The sequence below is a fragment of the Puma concolor genome, chromosome B3 (assembly GCF_028749965.1).
Source record: "Puma concolor isolate L17-30 chromosome B3, mPumCon1.1.hap2, whole genome shotgun sequence".
In the NCBI taxonomy this organism is placed as follows: domain Eukaryota; kingdom Metazoa; phylum Chordata; class Mammalia; order Carnivora; family Felidae; genus Puma; species Puma concolor.
In genome coordinates, this window is record NC_141672.1 from 30,005,383 (window position 1) to 30,026,197 (window position 20,815).

General features: G+C 53.4%; 1 protein-coding gene and 1 long non-coding RNA gene across 8 annotated transcripts in view; one reads left to right on the forward strand and one right to left on the reverse strand.

The window, feature by feature from the left end:
• Positions 1 to 10,056, reverse strand: part of PAPLN (papilin, proteoglycan like sulfated glycoprotein) — a 33,752-nt gene extending 23,696 nt beyond the window's left edge. For 3 of the 5 annotated variants that reach the window (XM_086709319.1, XM_086709318.1, XM_086709317.1), the window contains exons 1-7: positions 9,928 to 10,053; positions 6,581 to 6,652; positions 4,158 to 4,273; positions 3,260 to 3,320; positions 2,912 to 3,014; positions 1,241 to 1,371; positions 295 to 418 (exon numbers count right to left, since the gene is read on the reverse strand). In XM_086709319.1, coding sequence (XP_086565445.1) covers positions 295 to 418; positions 1,241 to 1,371; positions 2,912 to 3,014; positions 3,260 to 3,320; positions 4,158 to 4,273; positions 6,581 to 6,646 — 601 coding nt within the window. In that variant the 5' untranslated portion in view covers positions 6,647 to 6,652; positions 9,928 to 10,053. Of the gene's footprint in view, positions 1 to 294; positions 419 to 1,240; positions 1,372 to 2,911; positions 3,015 to 3,259; positions 3,321 to 4,157; positions 4,274 to 6,580; positions 6,653 to 9,927 lie in introns of all 5 variants that reach the window. The other 2 variants (XR_015252210.1, XM_086709316.1) reach the window with 2 other exon arrangements.
• A 2,479-nt stretch (positions 10,057 to 12,535) lies between these two features.
• LOC147579846 (uncharacterized) lies at positions 12,536 to 19,292 on the forward strand. 3 transcript variants are annotated; one of them, XR_015252213.1, is made up of 5 exons: positions 12,536 to 12,834; positions 14,070 to 14,131; positions 14,626 to 14,743; positions 18,391 to 18,508; positions 18,667 to 19,292. It is a non-coding gene; the product is annotated as an uncharacterized LOC147579846 (long non-coding RNA). The 3 variants fall into 3 exon arrangements; XR_015252211.1 differs by lacking the exons at positions 18,391 to 18,508; positions 18,667 to 19,292 and adding an exon at positions 15,542 to 16,003 and having other exon boundaries at positions 12,566 to 12,834; positions 14,626 to 14,957; XR_015252212.1 differs by lacking the exons at positions 18,391 to 18,508; positions 18,667 to 19,292 and adding an exon at positions 15,542 to 16,003 and having other exon boundaries at positions 12,599 to 12,834.
• Positions 19,293 to 20,815: the final 1,523 nt, after the last annotated feature.

Below are 20,815 nucleotides of genomic sequence, written 5' to 3' on the forward strand. Positions count from 1 at the left end.
TGGGCAGCTTGGGGAAGAGTCCTCCAGAAGGGAAAGTGGCCCCGCAAAGGCGAGAAGGGTCGGCAGGCTTGGGTGTCCAAACTGACTGGGGATTGGGGGGAGGGGGGAGGAAATGGGGACCGTGGGGGAGGGTTGAGCAGGGGCATCCAGCTGGTGGCAGTGTGAGATCACACTTGCCAGATTGGACCCTCCCAGTGCCATGAGGGTTACTTGGATGGAATGGAACGCAGGAGAGGAAGGGACAGGCAACACACCCTCGTCTCAACGGCTTGTGGGCCCCCAGAGAACCCCCACCTCTGCTGAGGTCATTGGCATCAAAGGTGCCTGTGACAGGGTAGCAGGTGGTGCCATCACCCCCACACTGCAGACACTTGTCCTCCTCCTTTGATGAGTCTAGGTTGTGGTCACAGCCAACGGCCTACCGGGCAGAGGAGGAGATGAAAAAGACTAGAGGGAGTCACAGATACACCAGGATCCAAACGCTGGTCGCTGGTCAGATCAGGGAAGAGCAGTGAGTACTCATCAGCCATTGAGGCCGAGTAACCACTGGATCTAGCCTGTGGCCGGCCATCTACCTCTTCTGCCGGCTCAGCACCCGTCTCCCCTCCTCTGGCAACAACACCTCAGAACCCCCCAACGGTGGGTGTGGGCAAATCAGCAGGTTCTACGCCTTGCTCAAAGAGAGTGGTTCACGGGACGCCCCGAGCCAAGACAAATCAGAGGGAGCCCCAGCTCACTGGAACTCCAGGAAAGAGGGCACCCTCTCCAGCCAGAGCTTGGAGCTGCTGGTGGCCATGTACACACCTCACGTTTCCAGCAATCTCATCCAGGCACCTGAAGTCGCCAGCCCATCCCCCGATGGCTTCCCCGCCCCCCCCCCCCCCCCGCCCGCCTTTGTCAGTTTTAGTTGGGCTTCTGTAACTTGCCACCCAGAGGGTTGCTCTTATCAGGGTGCTCAAGTTTTCAAAGGGCAAAGGTAAAAAGGTCCTAGGGCATCTACAATGCAAAGACACCTTAGAAGCTGGTCATGGTAAGACATCAAGCTCATGAGAGCCACTGGCCCTGCTGGCGTGGGGCAGGGGACATCCTGCAATAAGCCTGAGTGGGGCCCCAGGCTGAGTAACAGGGGTGTGGGGGTGGGGGGTGGGCAGGGGGACATCCTTCAATAAGCCCAAGGCCAGGATGGGCAGCATGGGGGGAGGCGGGGAGCAGGTGGGAGGTGGGCAGGGGCGCAACTCACCCGGCAGCTGCCCTCCACACACACGTCCCGTTTGCCAGGCTCGCAGGGCGTCCCGTCCACGACAGCCTCCCTGTGCTTGTAGTAGAAGTTCTCCCCCTTGGGAATGCAGTTCAGTTCACACTTGTTCGGGGCTGAGCAGGCAAAGGGAAAAGCTGAGACCCCGGGCAAGCACCAAGTCCTACCCTAGGAACAGGGAAGCATGGGCAGGGGCCAGAATCACACAGATGGCAGAGAGAGAAAGCCCTTGCAGCAGTTCCCCCAGTGGCTCAGAACCCCGCCCCACCCCAGGGAGAAGGGATGGCCACAAAATTGCTGCATTCCTGGGGACCAAGTTGAAGAAAAACCCCAAGATAAAAAGCCAGCCACTTGAAGAGGTCTACCTCATCCTTATAGACAAGCCCATGTGTTAACAGTCAGCTATTCTAAGGAAATTATTCATAGAATACTATGCACGTTGACTTTGCTATAAAGAATTACAAGGACTATGCGGTAACGTGTGAAGATGCTTATAACACACGATGCAAAATGGTGCTATGTAATAACTATAAATGCGTAAATGTATATAGAGAAAATAACGTGAAAAATGCTAAAATGGAATGCTAGACCAATCCTGTGAAACACCAAAGAAGGCATCCCTTTCATGACCCTTTCTAACCTTTCCTCTGTGTTCCAATTTTTTTCTTTCTAAAAATTTTTGTAAACATTTGAGAGAGACACAGAGGGAGACAGAGAATCCCAAGCAGGCTCCACGCTGTCAGCACGGAGCCTGCTGCAAGGCTCGAACTCACAAACCGCAAGACCACAGCCTGAGCTGAAATCAAGAGTTGGACGCTTAACCGACTGAGCCACCCAGGTGCCCCCTTATTTTTCTATAATACGGATACATTTAAATTATCCAGGCAGAGCAAAGAATGTCAACAGGCTCCCCTGGGGCCACTCCTCTAGCCAAGACCCTCTTCCCCATCCCTTGGTACACACAGGATATAAACGCTCATTGATTCGGAATCCAGAGTACCATACTTCCCAGGAGTCATTTGCAATGGGCAGTAAAAACTAACACTCAGGATTAGCCTAAGGAATCTTCTGACGCCTCTAAAATGTTTTCATTACCTACAAGTGTTTTTTCTGAAACCGTATTGCTCTAAAAATTAACCACTCTCCTCAAAGCTCTTCAGAGCAAGCCCTTGGGGGCCAGAGATCCTGAGTAAATGGACTCTTGCCATACCAAGCCCCTTGCAGCCCCAGCCTGCAGTTGGCCCAAACATGGACCCACCCTACCAGCACTCCTCCTCCCCAAGGCTTCTGTGCACCTTGAGGACCTCTGTGCACCATGAGGAATACTTCTGGAGCAGGCCAAACAAAGCCGCGCTTCACATGGCAAGGACGTGGCCTTCATGGCTTTGTTTGAAAAACAGAGATGGAAAAAAGGATGGAGAGACCTCAAAATGACCCCGGCTGTTGTGCTGCAGTGGGCACACGCCGGGAGAACGGTGGCACCGTAAGGTGGTTGTTGTTGTTGTTGAATGTATTCGACAGAGCATCTGTAAAATGGTGGTAGGAATTGTGTAATGGAAGATCAATGTACGGAGGAGATCCCAAACAGGTGGGGCGCAGTGCAGAGCAAGGCGGGGTGCAGCAGCAGGGGCACCGGTGCGGAGGACCGCCACTTACCCCCATAGTAGGGCAGCCATTTGTAACGCTTTCCCTGGAAGTCCTGGCCGTCGAACTGGGCACACTGCTCGGCCCGGAAGTCCCTGGCACCGGTGGGGCAGCTCTGCGGGGGGGCCAGCAGGGAAGGGAGGGGCAGGTGGGCGCTTCCTCCCCCCCCCCCCCCACACCTCCTTGCTGCTTGGTGCAGCTCCAGAGCACCTCCTTGCTGGGGCCTTGGGCTGCTGGAGGGGAGGCTGTCATTTGCGGTGTGGGGTGAGGAAGGGGCTTCCCGCAGCCCAGGCTGTGCACCAGTGGGAGGACGCCCCGGGGACTGGGAGGTCAGCCGGGTAGGGGGTCCCAGAGCTTTACCTCAGTGTGGCAAGAACGGTGGCTCCGGACAGGGCCCACGCAGCTGGAGCCTCCGTCTGTCCTGAGGATGAGAACACCGCACCGGGAAGGCCCGGACCCCGCCAACCAACACCCCCTCCTCCTCCTGGGGCTCCCCCGCAGGCCCCGCTGGACAGAGGAGGGATGCCTGTGCACGCACAGGTTCCCCCAGGTAGGTGTAATGAGCCCCGAGTTTATACTTGGAAGAAGCTGGACTCAGCAGCCTATTCTGGACTTTCTCTAACTCGGGGCTACTCGGCCTCTTAAAGCAGCTTTCCAAAGAAGACCCCAATTCTGCCTTTGGAGATAAAATAAGACGGAATATATGCACATCTGGTAAGGTTATTCTGCCATTTAAGGTGTATATGAGCATAAGGTGCTTAGAATAATAGCTCATGTCTCTTCCTCTTCACGCAAGGTTCTCAAGAATAGTGAGGTAACGCACCAACAGGCAAAGGGTCACCCCCTTGTTTTGTGCCCCACCCGCCATGGCACCTATCAGAGTGCAGGGCACCTAGGCGCTTGATCTCTCACTTATTAAAGTGGGAGACATGTATACTTAAAGAGGCTGCAGGTGGAGAAAATGCACAGGTTAGCAATTGTTGAAGATCGTTCAGTAATTCACCAAGAATTTACTGCACCTGCCACCTGAAGCATGAGGAACTAGAGACTCGGCACGTGAGGCAGGCCTGTCTCTAGTTCCCCTGAAATCAGGTTGATTGTTGGAATCAGAGTGTACGTACGTGGGAAATGGACTTGATTCCAAATATTCCACCGATGCTGCTCCCAGAGCAAACCTATTGCTCAGGACCAGCGGACTCCCCGACCAGCCTTCCCCCTGCCCTCTTCTAACAGGCTGGCCCTGGTCAGCCTCCCCTACCTCTGGGAGTAGCAGGGGCGCTCCCGGAAGCTGATGCCCCCTCCGCAGGTCCGGCTGCAGGGGCCCCAGGGGCCCCAGGGGCCCCAGAGGTCACTCTGCCGCCTCACCTTGGGAGCCTGGAGGAAAAGACACGCAGAGGAGTGTGAGTCACTCAGCCCCCCACAAGGGCACTGGGGGTCCCCAGAGGACCCCTGCCTAAAAACATTCCCCGATCTCACCTTGGGAGCCAAAGCCCTTCAAGGACTCGGCAAGAACACCAGGCACCCTGAACATTCATTTACAGAACTCACCAGCTTTCACCATAAGGGGCCAAAAGCCCTACTGCAAGCATGCCCTGGCCTCCTGTGCCCAGCACCCACGAAGCAGACATCCACTTGCCCGGCAGATGGGAGGGAGGGACCAAGCCTGCCAGATCTTAGAGCCGGGCTACCTACCCCTCCACACTGTCTCCCCGAGGAACGAAAGCACATTTGGCTTTGGCTTCAGCCACGGGCAGCACAGGCATGTTTTGTTTCTCTATAATTACTCAAACCACAAGCTGATGGTGTGGAGCCAGAATAAGCGGGTCCAGCCCGTCCTCCTGCTGGCCTGTCCTCACCTGCTCCTGCTCTCAGTACCCAGTCTCTCCTGCTCTGACTTCCTCCTCCCAGGGCAACTCAGGGGCCCCCTTTCCTGCTGCGCTCTTCCCAGGGCTGTGCTGTGCCGTGCAGGGGTGGGGGTGAGAGAAGGTGTGAGTGGGTGGAAACGGAGACAGAGGAAACCACTCCTGACCAGCCTGGGGTTGGCAGGCAGTGACTGGGCGTGATGGCCAGGGTGCATATCCGCTTTATTCATCCCTAACCCCTGTCAGCACTGAGAAGAGCCAAGAAGCACTCGGGGACCCCGTGGTGGCTCTGCCCCTGGCGGAGGCCAGAAATAGGAGGCAGCTGAGCTGGGTGCGTGCAGTGGAGGGGCGGAGGAGAGTTCTAGGCCCCACCTGAGCTCACATGGTGTGGGGAGGAGGAGGCAGGAAAAGGTTGCTCAGGTGTTCCTAAGACAGAAAGCACCTAATAGGACCCAGGTCGTTTTGTGCACCTTGACTCACTTCACCTGCACAGGAACCTGAGGGTGGGTATTATAACCCCCAATTAAAGGGAATCTAAGGCCTGATGATTTGCTTACGGTCACACAATTGTTAGGGGGTGGCTCTGGGTCTCCTCCCGGGGCCTTGACTCTGGCAACATAGCCCCTCCACCTGAGCGATGGCTTCATGCCCAGGCACCAGAGAAAGCCTGTGCCAAGGATCTCATGGTGTGACATTTAGGGAGCAAGGACCATGGGGTGGCAGAGGTGGCCGTGGGCAGGTGGCCTCTAGCCCACCCATCACTCTGACTGTGGCCCATGCTGCCTGGCCCTGCCCCTTCTCACCTTGACTCACACTCTACAGAGGTGGCATTTCCCCTCCTTCCCCAGGGACTGTCTGTCTCACAGACGGTGGACAGGGATGTGGGGGTCCCCCTAGCGAAGAGCTCTCCGGGGGCAGGATGGGACCTGGCTGCTTCCGTGCCTTCCACCCAGTCAATGCCAGCAGGAGCTTGGCAGGAGCAGCTCCCAGGACCAAGCCCAGCTCTGTGGCCCCTCCTCTCCTGGAGGTTTGTCCTGCCATCTAGAAGATTTTTCATATAACCTCAGGCCCCCAGGTTTGCTCTCCAGGAAGCTGTTCTTCGGGCCCCTGTTAACAAAACAGCTACACTGATCACCAGTGGGCTCCTGTGTCCTCTAAATTTGCACTAATGCAATATCCATGAGCCTCGTGTGGCTATTTAAGTTAATTAAAGAAATCAAATCAAAGAAAAAACTTAGTTCTTTAGCTGCACTAGCCACATGTCATGCGCTCAGTAGCCACGTGTAGCCACTCAGTAACCAAGTGTCCATCTTACGGGACAGCACAGATTCAGGACGTCGATCATCTCAGAGAGGTCTGTTGGCCATCCCTGCCCTGGATGCCAGCCCCCAGCGAGGAGGAATGACCGGCACCCACAAACCTCGAAGCACAAACAGTCAAGCTGAGGGGAAGCCCGCTTTGTCCCAGGCAGACTGCAGATGGGATGAGCCATCTAGCCTGCGTCTTGGCTTGTGCCAGCACAGCCCCCTCCCCTTCCTTCCTCCCTGGAAGACTACTGGGTGGGGGGAGGGCAGTGGCAAGTTGCCATTCCTGCAAACTGCACCCTGCAGCCTGGCGGGCAGCTCCGGGCACCTTGACTAGACCCCTTCAAGGTGCCATCCGCTTTTAAAAGAACTTTATTGTTTTTGGCCTTCCCTGCAGGGACAGGGCTCTGAGCTGCGGTGGGGTGGCTCCTCCCTGGTCCTAAACCCTGGGGCATTCCCCATCCCCCATTCCCTGCTCCCAAGCTGGGAGCCTGGCCAGGTAGGGCAGCACTCACCGAGGACCCAGGGGCCGGGGCCAGCAGCAGGGGCACGAGCAGGAACATCCGGATCTCGGCCTGCATCTCAGCCTGTGGGAGAGGCCGGGGTGAGCAGGGCAGGGGTCAGGACCGGTCAGTGGGTGGGCAGGGGTGCATCCCTCCCTCCCTGTTGCCCACAGGTGACCAGAGAGCCACAGGGGGACCAGAGGGAAGGCCATGGGGCTCAGTGGCGCTCATGTCGGCGGGGAGGGGGGGTGGAAGTGGAGAAGGCCTACTACTGGCTTCTAAAAGTCCAAGAGTATCTTCTTTCACGATTCAAAGGGGAAAAAAAGAGGGCAATTAAAAATACTTCTCGTTGAGGGGCATCTGGGTGGCTCAGTGGGCTGAGTGTCGGACTCTTGGTTTCCGCTCAGGTGAAGATACGGTGGTTCGTGAGATGGAGCCCCCACGTAGGGCTCTGTGGTGACAGCACAGAGCCTGCTTGGGATTCTCTCTCTCTCCCTCTCTCTCTGGCTCTCCCCTGCTCACATCATCTCTCTCTCAAAATAAATAAGTAAGCGTTTAAAAAAATACTTCTTGTTGAAAGACCGGTTCAGAATCAAAGCAATCAGCCTATTTTTAATTTAGCAAGAGGTTGCTTTTTAAATTTTTGTTTATTTTTTTTTTTGAGAGAGAGAGAGAGCACGTGAGAATGAGTGGGGGAGGGGCAGAGAGAGGAGAGAAAGAATCCCAAGCAGGCTCCACGCTCAGGTCGCAGAGCCCAAGCAGGGCTCTATCTCAAGAACCCCGAGATCATGACCAGAGCAGAAGTCAAGAGTTGCATGCTGCACTGACTGGGCCACCCAAGCGCCCCAAGAGATTGCTTTTTAAAAATCCATTACAGGGATGCCTGGGTGACTCAGTTAAGCATCCAACTTCAGCTCAGGTCATGATCTCCAGGTTTGTGGGTTCAAGCCCCGTGTCGGGCTCTGTGCCAACAGCTCAGAGCCTGGAGCTTGCTTCAGATTCTGTCTCCCTCACTCTCTGCCCCGTCCCACTCATGCTCTGTCTCTCTCTCTCTCTCTCTCTTTCTCAAGAATAAATAAACATTAAAAAAAATTTTTTTTAATCCATCACACCAGTTGTTTCTAAAACTTGTTAATATAGGGGCACCTGGCTAGCTCAGTGGGTGGAGCATGCAACTCTTCATGAGAGGGTTGTGAGTCTGAGCCCCACGGTTAGGTGTAGAGATTACTTAAAAATAAAATCTTAAAAAAATATATATATATACAATTTTTTTTAAAGAAATTCTCTGGGGGCGCCTGGATGGCCCAGTCAGTTAAGCACCCAACGTGGGCTCAAGTCATGATCTCCAGGTTTGAGTTCAAGCCCCAAAGAATCAGGCTATGAGCACAGAGCCCACTTCTCATCCTCTGTCTACCTTTCTCTTCCCCTCCCCCGCTCATGCGAAGGCAGCGCACTCTTTCTTTTTTAAATTTTTTTTTTAACGTTTATTTATTTTTGAGACAGAGAGAGACAGAGCATGAACGGGGGAGGGTCAGAGAGAGGGAGACACAGGATCTGAAACAGGCTCCAGGCTCTGAGCTGTCAGCACAGAGCCCGACGCGGGGCTCGAACTCACAGACCGTGAGATCATGACCTGAGCCGAAGTCGGCCGCTCAACCGACTGAGCCACCCAGACGCCCCAACGCACTCTCTTTCAAAAATAAACATTTTTAAAAGTTGCATTTAAAAAACTCTCCCAAGATGCTTTCAAAGCTCAAATGCTTTAAAAATGTCAATTGTAACCCTACTGTAAACCCAAGTCAGCATTTCTCTGCACAAGAAAGTCACCACAAGTAGACCCCAGTGTGGTGTGTGTGTTCAGTCTGTGCACTGTAGCAAAGAATGACATAAGCAATTTGCTCCTTCAGTACAAAACAGCAAGCGAGTACTGACTTGTAAGTTCAAATTTACAAATCTGTAATTCTACCAATGTTCTAATTTTTTTTTTTTTTTTAGCATAAAATGACTTCATTTTACAAGGACAAAACAGAGCACACACAAGCCAAGTTCAGCAAAATGTAACCTGGCACGTTTAGCGACGTACATGCTTCGTTAATTTAGCACAAACACTGATTCATTTGGTCGTTATTTTCACAGTCAAATCAGAGGTTCCTGGGGCTTGCAGGCGGGGGGCAGGGGGGACGGCCTTCTCTCCCCACACCCCACCGCCCAGGACGACCTCTGCTCTGCGCACCCCGCCCCGCAGCTCCTGTAACAGCTCCGTACTGTTCTAGGGCTCATGCCAAGATGAGTGTTGGGGAGATGCTCCTCTAAAGCCGGCTGCCTTAAGGGGCGGAGGTGAGCAGAGCCAAGGGAGAGACGGAAGGACAGAAGAAAGACTGGACTTAAAATTGCTACTAGGTGCCACCACCACGGCTGCAATTACACTAGATCAAGGCCCACATATGCAATCCCAAGGTCCTGGAAAGCCTGGAAGGCTATTTCAATTCACTTGGGAGAAAAACGCAGAAAAGACCAGCCTTGGGTCTTGGGCACCGGACTACTCTGCGGGGCTCCCCCAACTGCCCGAGGGCAGGGCCCGCTGCGCACCCGCCCGACAGTGGGGGCTCCTTTCACACCGTGTCCCCGAGGAACGCGGCGGTGCCGGACCAGGGCCGAAGCGGAGGCCAAGCCCGTCTGCTCCTCCTCGCGGGGGCTGGCCCGCGACCCGTACTTGGGGTCCCTGCGCGCCAGGCGCCACGTGTCCGCAGGGTCCCCAGCGGATGCGGAGACGCCCGAGGCCGGTGCGACACCCTTCCCCGTCTGCCTCCCACGCAAGAATCTTCCCCACGTCGGTCGCGAGGAGGCGCCCGCGGTCCGCAGTCCCGGCCCGGGGACGTGCCCGCGCCCCCCACCCGCCCGCCCGGGAACGCGCGGGCGCAGACCCCCCCAAAGTGGAAAGGTGACCTTCCCACGCGAGGCGCCAGGGCCACCGGGCACGTGCTGGCCCTGACGGCACCTCCGGGAGGGGCACGCTCGGTCTCCCGGGCCCGGCGCCTGGGAGGCGCGGCAAAGGCGTCCCACCGAGGCAAGGTCCGAGGGGGCGGACGGCGTCTGCGCGGGGCTCCGGCTGCGTCCGCCCGCCCACCACTAGCCCCAGTGGCTCCCGGCGTCTCCCGCCCGCCGGTGACCTCCCGGCCCCGCCCGAGGTGCGGTGCGGAGCGGTGACCTCGGTGGACAGAGCCGGAGGCGGGTTCCCCTCCGGGACCCCCTACTTCCTCCGATACCGCTCTTCCTGCGGGCCAGGCGGGGCACGTTCCTGCAGCAGCCCCGGAGCGAGCCGCCTCTGCCCCCGGGGCACTGTCCCTCCGCTTTCCTACCTGGGTCTCCGGGCGCGCGGGGCACGCAGCGCTGCTCCGTCGGTGCCCGCCCCTGGAATGGGAGGTTGGCCTGGCGGCGCGGAACGCCTGCGGAGGTTGGACTTTCTCTCCCTGCCGCTGGCTGGCTTCTCCCCGCCCCATCTCCCCCCGCCCCAGCCAGCCCTGCGGACACCCATCCCCGATCCCAGTGGAAAGCCCCCGCCCCCCTGCAGTGACCCGTGCTGCATCCCCTTGGGTCTGTGCCAGAGCTTGGCTTGCCCTCCATTCTGTGTTTCCTCTACGGGGGGGGGGGGGGGGGGGGGGGCACCAGTCACCACCCCGGTCCCACTTCCTCTAAGCCATCCATCTCTGTATCATCCCGCTCCATGCTCACCTTACATACAACACACCTCTGCGTCCAGCCGTCCGCCTCTTCCGCCCTTGAATTCTGTACAGACAGACCTCACTTTCTTGTGCCTCCTTGGGTTGTTGGTTTGGAGGATTGAGGGTTTTTGGTTGTTGCGTGGTTTTGTGTTTTGGGGTTTTTTGTTTTTTTGTTGTGTTTTTTGGTGTGTGTAATTTGCTTGATTGCACTTTATTGCATTTTTTACAAAGTGAAGGTTTGTGGCAACCCTGCCTAGAGCAAGTCTACTGGCCCCGTTTTTCCAACAGTATTTTCTCACTTCGTGTCATATATTGGTAATTCTGGCAATATTTCAAAATTTTTCATTATTATATGTTATGGTGACCAGTGATCAGTGGTTAGGATGCCCTGAAAGTTCAGATGACGGTTAGCATTTTTCATCAATGAAGTCTTTTTTAATTAGAAAAAAATGTTTTTTTTAGGGGCACCTGACTGGCTCAGTTGGTAGGGCATGCAACTCTGTTTTTTCTTTTTTAAATATCTATCTATCTATCTATCTATCTATTTATTTATTTATTTATTTATTTAGAGGGGAGCAAGGCAGAGAGAGGGGGAGAGAGAGAATCCCAACCAGGTTCTGTGCTGTCAGTGCAGAGCCCCCTGTGGGGCTCAAACTCACAAACTGTAAGATCATGACCTGAGCCGAAATCAAAAGGTCGGCTTAACCCGCTGAGCATGCGACTCTTGATCTCAGGGGTTGTTAGTTTGAGCCCTGTGCTGGGCATACAGTTTACTTAAAAAAAAATGCTTTAGGGGCGCCTGGGTGGCTCAGTGGGTTAAGCGTCTGACTTCAACTCAAGTCATGATCTCACCGCTCATGAGTTTGAGCCCCGTGTCAATCTCTGTGCTGACAGCTCAGAGTCTGGAGCCTGCTTCAGATTCTGTCTCAGTCTCTCTCTGCTCTTCCCTCGCTCGTGCTGTCTCTCTCTCTCTGTCTCTCAAAAATAAATTTAAAAACATTAAAAAAAATTTAATTAGTTTTTTAGACATGTTATTGCATACTTCATCGACTACAGTATAGTGTAAACCTAAGTTTTATATACTCTGGGAAACCAAAAAATCTATTTGACTCACTTTATTGTGATATTCGCTTTATTGCAGTGGTTTGGGGCTGAACCTAGCGTATCTCCAAAGTATGCCTGTTCTTCAGCCACAGCTGTTTCTCCTCACACAGGCTGCTGTTTGCTACCCTCCCAGCCAGCTTTTCACACTGCCTAGAATGCACTCTGAAAATCCACTCTACCTTGCAAGCTACTACTCATCCCTCAAGGCCCTGACCAAATGTCACCTCTTCTAGAAGCCTTCCCCATACCGTAGCAGGCAGAATTGGTGCCCGCCCCGCTCCCTCAGTCTCTGTCCCTGTCTGCTGTAGTTTATGGTGCATCACTCTGTGGGAACCCGAGTCTCCCTGACTCACCTTGTAAGAGGCTGAGGACAAAACTTGCCTCCCCATCACCTGTGCCCAAGGCACTAGTTAGGATCAAAGTAGGGACTCAATACATGTGATACACTTCATTTCCTTTCCCCATTGTCCTTTTTCTCAGCAAAGGCACTTCTTGCCTGCCATCCCTTTTTGACTGAAAATCACCTACCCCCAGGTAAATAGCATTGGCCCTGGGCCACATGGGAGGTGGGGAGTTCACACAGCAGGTCCTTTTCCCTCATCTCCTTTATTTTTTTTATTTTTGAGAGAGAGAGAGAGAGTGCAAGCAGGGCAGGGGCAGAGAGAGGGAGACACAGAATCCAAAGCAGGCTCCAGGCTCCGAGCTGTCTGCACAGAGCCCGACACGGGGCTCGAACCCACAAACCGCGAGATCATGACCTGAGCCAAAGTCAGATGCTCAACCGACTGAGCCACCCAAGCCCCCCTCCCTCATTTTCTTATACCTTCCGTCCTTTACTTACCCTGAGCACTGGTCATTTCTCCCATGGCCTCCTTTCGGGCAGAGAAACACCGGTAGGAAGCTCCCCGCCCCCATTGAGAGCGGCAGCCCCTGTAGATCAACTCTCTAAGTTGTCACTGATGCTCAGACAAAACGCTTATTAAAACATAAGCATTTTACATCTGTCCCATTTCTTACCCATCAGTGAAGAAAGAAGCGGCAGCAGCTGTGTAGCAGGGGCCCCTCGGGACTAGTGTGAATTCTTAGGCAAAGATAAAGCTTGGCAGAGAAAAGGGAGTGGAATTACCCAAAGCCTGTCCAGAAAAGGAAAATAGCATCTTCCATTCAAGAAGCCCCACTCCCTGCCCCCATCAGCCAGGAATTTTCTGGGCTTGGTCAAAGGTCCCTTAAGTGGGAGGAAGCTGCTTCTCCTGCTCTGGGGGGTGGGGCCGCTGAGGCACCTTCCTGGTCTGCTCCTGTTTTTCCTCAGTGATCCCTTCTCAGGCACCCAGGCCCATGATTTCTTGCTCCCCACCCCCGCTGCAAAGAAGAACCAGAAGGTAGGGAAGCAGAGTCAACACACAGCGTGAAGGAGCCAGGCTCGAGCAGTTCCTGGCTTGGGTAAGTAGTCCTCTCCCAAGCCTCAAGTTCTCTACCCCAGAGGGATGTGTGAGCACGGTGCCCAGAACATAACTGTTCACCAAAAATTGTGTGCACAATTGGTACACACACACACACACACACACACACACACACACACACACACACACACACAATGGTGATTTAGAAAGAAGATTCTGGGGTGAGACCAGAGACCTTCCCTCTCATTGTAAATCCCCCTCTGCCTGGCCCTTCTACCTGCTGGTCTGAGAAGCCCAGGGTGCAGAAGAGGGTACAGCCCTTGGAGGCAGACAGACCTAGACTGGGAACCTGTTCTGCTCTGTGTGTGAACTTAGGACTAAATCATGTCACCTCCTTAAGCCTCAACTTGCTCAGCTGAGCCTCACACAGAGCGTGGTAGAGTAGGGAAGTACTTAGCCGCTATAAAGCTCCTACTAAGTGCGTGCTCAGCAAAAGTTCCTTCTGCCCCGTGCTCCCTCTGCCTGTTTCCTGGGTTCTTTACATCTGGATCATCTCAGCAGATTGCAGATCCAGGGACACAGCCTAGAAATAAGTGGCCAGATCTTCTTGTAAGGCTGGGTTAGAATGGAAACCCATTCCAGGCTCCAAGGATAGGCCACTTCCAGGAGGCCTTCCCTTAAAGCCTACCTCTGTGCTCCCACGGCGCCAGGATTGCACTTTGGAACTACTACAGTGATACGAATGTGTCCCTTTCCTCCCTCTAAATTGTGAATCTTGCAAGGTCAGGGAAAGTGGAAGCCGCTTTATAGCGGCTACTTCCCTACTCTACCCACCCTCTGTGCGAGGCTCAGCTGAGCAAGTTGAGGCTTAAGTAAGGACGTTGAGAGCTCATGGAACGGACAGGAAGCCTGGAGAATCAGGCACAGACAAGGGCCAGAGTCCCCACCAATGCCATAGACCATGGCCCAGGAGCAGTTCTGGTTAGGACTGTCCTGTTGGTCTCTGGAAGCTGCCACCACCACTTTCAGGTTACAATGACCCATATCATCCCCAGAGAAAACCCTGAATAGTCCTCGTAGATGCCAACCCCAACAGGAAGGAGCACGGCTGCACCCTGACCGCCAAGACCTACGAAGCAAGAGTCGGCAGGTTGCCCGGATGGGAACCTCATTCCGATGTGCAGCTGCTGGCACACGGCGCTTGTTTAACTGGACTTGGAGAGGATGCTGCTTCTCTTCTTCCCTCTCTTGCTGATGGTTGTTTATTCATTCCAGGGACACTTGAAGGCCTCCTCTTCCAGAAGCTGCGGAGAGACCTGTCCAGTGGTGGCAAACGCGTAAGTAACACCCAGCTCTCTGGAGGGAAAAAGTGCTGCCCAGTAGCCTTTATCAACTTCCGTGGGTAAATACTCCATGGCTGTTTTCAGGCTACCAAGGTTATGTCGCTAAGCACACAGCTGGGAAGAGATGTGGTCGGCTGTCCCAAGCTGTCGCAACACACAGACCGTCTTGCCCTAGGGGAGTTTACCTTCTAGTAGGGCACTGCATTCTAGCGCTATGTGTTAATCCAGAATAAAACTATCTGCAAAAGGAAATCCAAAAGGAAAAAGAACACTTCACATGAGAGGATTTCTCTGTTTCTCTCTCTGCCTTTTCTTCCCTCCCCCTCCCATGCATCTATCCATTTCCCTTGCTGGAGTCATTCAAAGTTGGGGGTGGGTGGGGGAGGGGAGCGTTAAATGCCCCTTGCCAGTCTGCCCCTCAACTTGACTCTGTGCTTTCAGATCCCAACACTAATCTGTCTTCCTCCCCCTGTTGCTGCCATGTCCAGGTCAGGACCTTGAAACACCGAGCAAGACCATGAGAAGAAGTCCAAAGCTCAGTATATCTGACAAGTGCTGTCATAAGATAAGCCACCTGACCTGTAGAGGGGAGGTTTATGCTCAAAGGTGGGACAGAAATACAGCTCCCCGACACTTCCTGCAGACACGAGGGCCACCCAGAGAGAAAGAACAAATCCTGGGATGTCCTTCAGTGACATCAGGCCTGACACAGACCCACCCCATCTGCCCCATCCTCAGTCCAGATCCCGGGACAGGGCACCAGGAGGGAGGGCGAGGCCATTTGAAGACGCTTGGTGTTAGGGCAGCAACACGGAGGGAGGTAGGGGGCTTTCCAGAAAATATTTCCTGATTGGCTTCTGCCCAGCAGCTCCAGCCTCAATCTCATCCCTTTCCTTCCACACGGGAACACACACACTCACCCCTGCACACGTGTGTGTGCACACACACGCTCACACACACCGTAAGGGTCGGCCTACAGTCTCCTGCAGAAGCTAACTGCATGAACTCCTGGAGACATTAAGGAAGAAGGTGTGAGGAGCCCACTTTGCCCACCCTCTGCTTCCTAAGTGGGAGGGGGCTTCAGAGCTCAGGCCCCCACAAAGGTCAATGTGGGGTGTGGGGCCAGTCTGCAGCATGCAGGCCCGGAGGGTCCCCCTCAGCTCAGGGTGGGTGTCCCATGGCTGAGTGGCAGTGGCCTCGGTGCCCCTATCAGCAGTGACAGGGACAGGGCAGGTCCTCTCTCCCCCCTCTGAAGACCCCTGTGCCTCTGCCTCAGCATCCCCTGCTCTGCTGCTGCTGTCCCCTGTGGGCTGCCAGGGAGGGCCGGGGACTGGGACCCCCACAGGCCAGCTGCCAAAGCTCTTCAGATCCTTTCTTCTCTGTCTCTCTCCACTGCACGCTCAGGGCACGGCTCATCTCCTCTGCCGCTTCAGCCTCTGTATTTGGATAATTCTCAGCCTGGAAGCTGACAAGTGTCTGTGCCTTGTGCCAAAGGCCTAGAAACATTACTCACAAAGTCAGAGGACCAGCACCTCTCAATTCAGAAACGCAATTCCCAATGCTCAAGTTAAATGAAAGGGGAAATTCTACTAACTTTGTCGGGGGGGTAGGGTGGGGTGGGGAGCTTCTCTAACTTCAGTAATTTGTGAACCTATTATCCTGACCCTTATTTTAGAGCATGATACCACTTAAAAATGCATGGACATAAAACTAGGTCTAAGCCTTTTATTTTTACAGCTGTATATAACTGTAATCCTATTACATATGTCTAGGCCCCAATTCCTTATTAGAAACTCTCGGGGCCAAATGTGTTTCAGGGTTGAGCATTTTTCAGATTTTAGAAGTTACTAAACTGCATATGACGTACTACCTCCAGTACTTTCTGGAAGCTTTCTTTAATCAAAACCAACCAACCAAAATCAACAACAAAACTACATGCACTGATACCTCTGCAGCAAAACATACAAATATTCACCTAAATAGGCTAAACTGAGACTCTGAATAGCCTCAGGCCACACCTACTCACAAGCCTAGGAGAAACCTTTTGGTTTTCAGAGCCTTTTGAATTTCATAATTGCAAATAAGGGATTGTAGACCTGCACAAATTAAACACAACATGACTACAAATGGGGTTCACAACTTTAGCACAATGTTAATGACGGTGACAGAGGCCGGTGGCCTGCTGAATTCCATCGTGGGGGAGGCGGTGGGAGACGGTGGGGCTGGAAGAGGTGTTAAGTCCATGTAGTCCCCAGGCCTGGGTTGGAATCTGGCATCTGTACTCACTGGCTGGGATGTGTCCGGCAAGTTAACCTTCCTGCATGGCAATTTCTTCATTTTTAAAAGGAAGACAATACAGGGCGCCTGGGTGGCTCAGTCGGTTACGCGTCCAGCTTCGGCTCAGGTCATAATCTCGTGGATCATGTGTTTGAGCCCCCCATTGGGCTCTGTGCTGACAAGAGCCAGGAGCCTGGTTCAGATTCTGGGTCTCCCTCTCACTCTGCCCCTCACCCGCTAGCACTCTTTCTCTCCGCTCTTTCTCAAAAATAAAAAATAAAATTAGAAAAAAAATTTAAAAATTTAAAAATATAAAAGGAAGACCATAGATTAAACAAAAATCAATGTTAAAATGGAAACTTCCCAGGAATCAACCGCCCCAGGGGCTGAGAACAAAGGAGGGCAGCAGAGAGATGGGGGTGGCCCTGGGGACCCTGAAGGCTCTCAGCACAGGCCTCCACTCAGCACACACCCTGAATTCCAGTTGTGACTGGGCTGCACTGGTGGCTAGAGTAGGGGAGGAAGTTCTCAAAGCAGGGTTTGCAGAAAGACACCAAAGACACAGCACAAGGCATGGATTGGGGGAACATCAACTTTAAGATTGGGAGTGTGCTATGTTGGGGGGGAGGGGTGAAATATATTGGGTAATGGTTTATGATGGTGTTGTGGTTATCTTTCTATTGAAACGAACCTACAACAACGTGATGAACCCTGAGAACGCTGTGCCAAGAGAAATAAATGAGACACAAAAAGACAAATACAGCATGGTTCCACTAATTTGAGGTCCCTAGAGCAGTCTAGTTCATAGAGACAGAAAGTAGAACGGCAGTTGTCAGGGGCTGCCGGGAGGGCGGGGTGGAGGGCTGGTTAGTCCGGGACATCTGTGGTGGTGACAGCTGCACAACATTATGAACGGCTTGAATACCTATGAACTGCACACTTAAAAATGATTCCGATGGTAACTTTTATGTATATTCAACTCCAGACGTTTCTGCACGGGGCTGCTACTTTGGGAAGTGTCCTAGATGCTCAGGGTCTCGTGTTCCCCTGTTGTTGAGCTTTAGTTAGAAAATTTCCAACTTGACAACACATTATATTTGGAAAAAAAATTTTTTTTTCCAGAAACATTGTCAGACTCTGCATTTTACAGAGGAGAAAACAGAGTCCCAGAGAGGTGATCCAACTTGACAGAAACAGGTCTCCAGTGCCCCTCCATCCTGGAGCTAAGAAGCACAGGCTCTGGGCTGGGCCGCCTCTCCCACCTGCTTTTTCTTTTTCTTTTTTTTAAGTTTATATTTATTTTGAGAGAGAGAGAGAGAGAGAGAGAGAATCCACACCATCAGCACAGAGCCTGACATGGGGCTCGAACCCATGAACTGTGAGATAATAACCTGAGCTAAAACAAAGAGTCAGATGCTCAAATGACTGAGACACCCAGGTGCCCCTCTTTTATTTTTATTTTTTCCCACCTTTTTGTTGTGCATGAGTCTGGGCTGTTCCTCGCCATCTCAAAGCTTCCATTTTCTCACCTGTGAAATGAGGAGGGTTCCCTTCTCACAGGGTGGGATGTGGTCGACCTGAGACTGCTTGTGATGGGCTGGGTGTAGTGTCTGAGGCACATTGATAGGAAATGCTCAGTGGAATTGGTTTCACGAGGCAACTAGGTTCCTCTGGGGCTTTTCTTGGTTGAATGAGGGGTAAGTACAAGTATTAAGAACTGTGCTGTCCTTTATTCCTCCTGCATTCAACGTGGTGACACTGACCCAGGACAAACCCATATATTTATTTCTCAACATCACAAGCGTGCCTGGGGTAGGAATTCTGTTTGGATTCAACTCTGAACACCCCCTATAAAATGCAGGGTCCCTTAAGCAGATAAGGCTAATTGGCCTCCGGTCTCCACATTCTCCATTATAAACAAGGGCAAAATTAGTAAATGTTTGTTCCTACTTAAAACATCTTCCCTGTTTAAACAGACCTGTTTACGTCGTCCTGCATGGAAATCCCCTCCTGTGGACCCCTAATCCACCATTACTTCATTGGCTCACAAACACTTGTTGAGCAACTACCTCCCAGGAGGCCTGGGATGGGGCGGTGAGTGCACGCACCCAGCTCCCTCCACCGCTTCCGCCCGCTGGTCCCCACACCGCTAGAGGGTGCAGGGTGGGGGGTGGGGGGCTGGCGGCCAGCTGGGAGGCACAGCCCCGCGGTCTGCGTGCACTTGCCCGCACTGGCTCCCCTCATCCTGCCAGAGGCGCCAGGGTGGACGAGAGACCTTCTCTGCTGGCTTCCCTGTCCAGAGAACCGGGCCGCGACAAAATAACAGAGGCGTGTGTCCGGGCGGATGGGGGAGCCGCGTGAGCGTCAGACCCCCGGGAAACGGAACAAGGCCGCAGGCCCGCGGCCCCCACGGAGGGAGTCGGATCCCGGGGAGGGGTGAGGCGGTGGCGGCGGCCGGGGAGGGGCGGATTTAGGGACGCGGCTGCGAAACCAGCTGGGCCGGCCAGCCCCGTGGGGGGTGGGCCCCGGGGCCCGGGGCGGGGCAGGAGCCCCGTGCGGGGGTGGCCAGGCCTCGCCCTCCTCCTCTTCCTCCACCTCGCCCGCCAGGCTAGGGCGCTGCTGGGGGAGGCGGGAGACGGAGGGCCCTAACCAAGCAGCAGGTGGGCAGGGAGCCCGCAGCTGCCAGGCAGCCCCGCCTGCTCACCTCGACGTCCCACTGAGACCGGCCTCTCTGGGTCAGATCACCTGCCTCCTCTCACAAAAGTGTTTACCAGTGCATTTGACTTAAAAACAAAAATCAATCCGTGCAATTATCACAGGCTTGGAGTGCCTTGGTGAGTCACATCTTTAATGACCAAAGTTGCATAATCACTTGTAACACGTCTATTTATTTACCTCATCGGTTTCTCTAGGGCACAAGAGGGAAAGGGGAAAATCTGGTCCTTGATGGCCAGAAAGAGTCCCTCAAAGGATAACCTGCTACATGTGGACAGGGGTGGGGAGAAGACGGTCCGTAGGTCTCCCTACAGTGGCTGCTCCGGGGTCATTGCTACGGGCCCATCTGACACAGGGGCACCTCGGTTCGGGGGCAGTATCCTCCATCACCAGAGTCAACACACTCACCCCTAAGCTAGCTGGTTGCACTGTGGGATTCCCACAAAGGCTGAAGGCCCTTAACATTCACGGAATTCCCTTCTGAAGGGCCAGGAGAGCCATTTGAGTGCCAGAGTAGCCATAGAAAGAAAATGTGAAGTCCGTTCTGCCTTTACCAGCCCTGCCCTAGAAAGCAGACAGGAAAGAGACAAGAGTGAAGGCAGAGGTCAGACAGGACATAAGAGTCCTTCCCCTTCCACTGGGACTTTACAGTCCTCAGGCCTGATGATGTCTTCTTATTGTTTGCTTTGAGAGAGAGAGAGAGCATGAGCAGGGGAGGGCAGAGAGAGGGAGCGAGAATCCCAAGCAGGTTCTGTGCTGTCAGGACAGAGCCTGCCACAGGACCCCATCTCATGAACCATGAGATCATGACCTGAACTGAAATCAAGAGTGGGATGCTTAAATGACTGAGCCACCAAGGCACCCCTGATGATGTCTGCTGATGACCTTCTGGCTGGGTTATTCCAGAGAAGACTCCTGAACTAGGAGGGAATGGGGCAGGGGAAGAAAGCTTGGGAAACCAAGGCTTCCCAAGCAGATAGATTCCCGCGATGGCAGAAGAATTGGCAGAGAGGTCATTTTCAGTGTTTCAGAAAATCTTAACAAATCCTACATTCACATCTGTCTGGCTCATGCAAGTAAAACCCAGTCACCTCACCAAACAAGCTTAATGCCATTTTATAGCATGTGTAGGTAAATCTAATTAGTAAATAGAAAAACAAATTACTACTAATAGGCTACGGTACTTGGTGGACAAAATCTTTAAAAATCTAGATGCAGGATAAAGTCCCCCAAATCTCTCCTCAGTGTCTCCCAGTATTTGAGAGACTACTGTGTGTCCATCACTGTGCTAGCCATGTCCAGAGGGGATGCACCAGCCCTTAAAGAATTCACATAAATTCGGGTATTTAAATGTAGTATAAATATACTGACCTAGCTCCCGGTGTTATTTCTACTTTTAGATCTTCCTTATACCTATCTCTGAGACTAGGTCTGCTACCCAAGAAAACTAATCACAATCAGAATCTTATGTGCATTCCACCTCAAGGTATGCTATGTAAAGGGGTAACAAAATCCTTTCCTCTTTTGCATAGGGAATTGACCTGGCATAACCATGCAGTTAATTTTGGGGGGGGGGGAGGGCAAACAGTGGCAGCAAGAGTATGTCACCCCTTATCCTAAGAAATAGGACTCCATTGGGGTGCCTGGCTGGCTCAGTCAGTGGAACATGCAACTCTGGATCTCAGG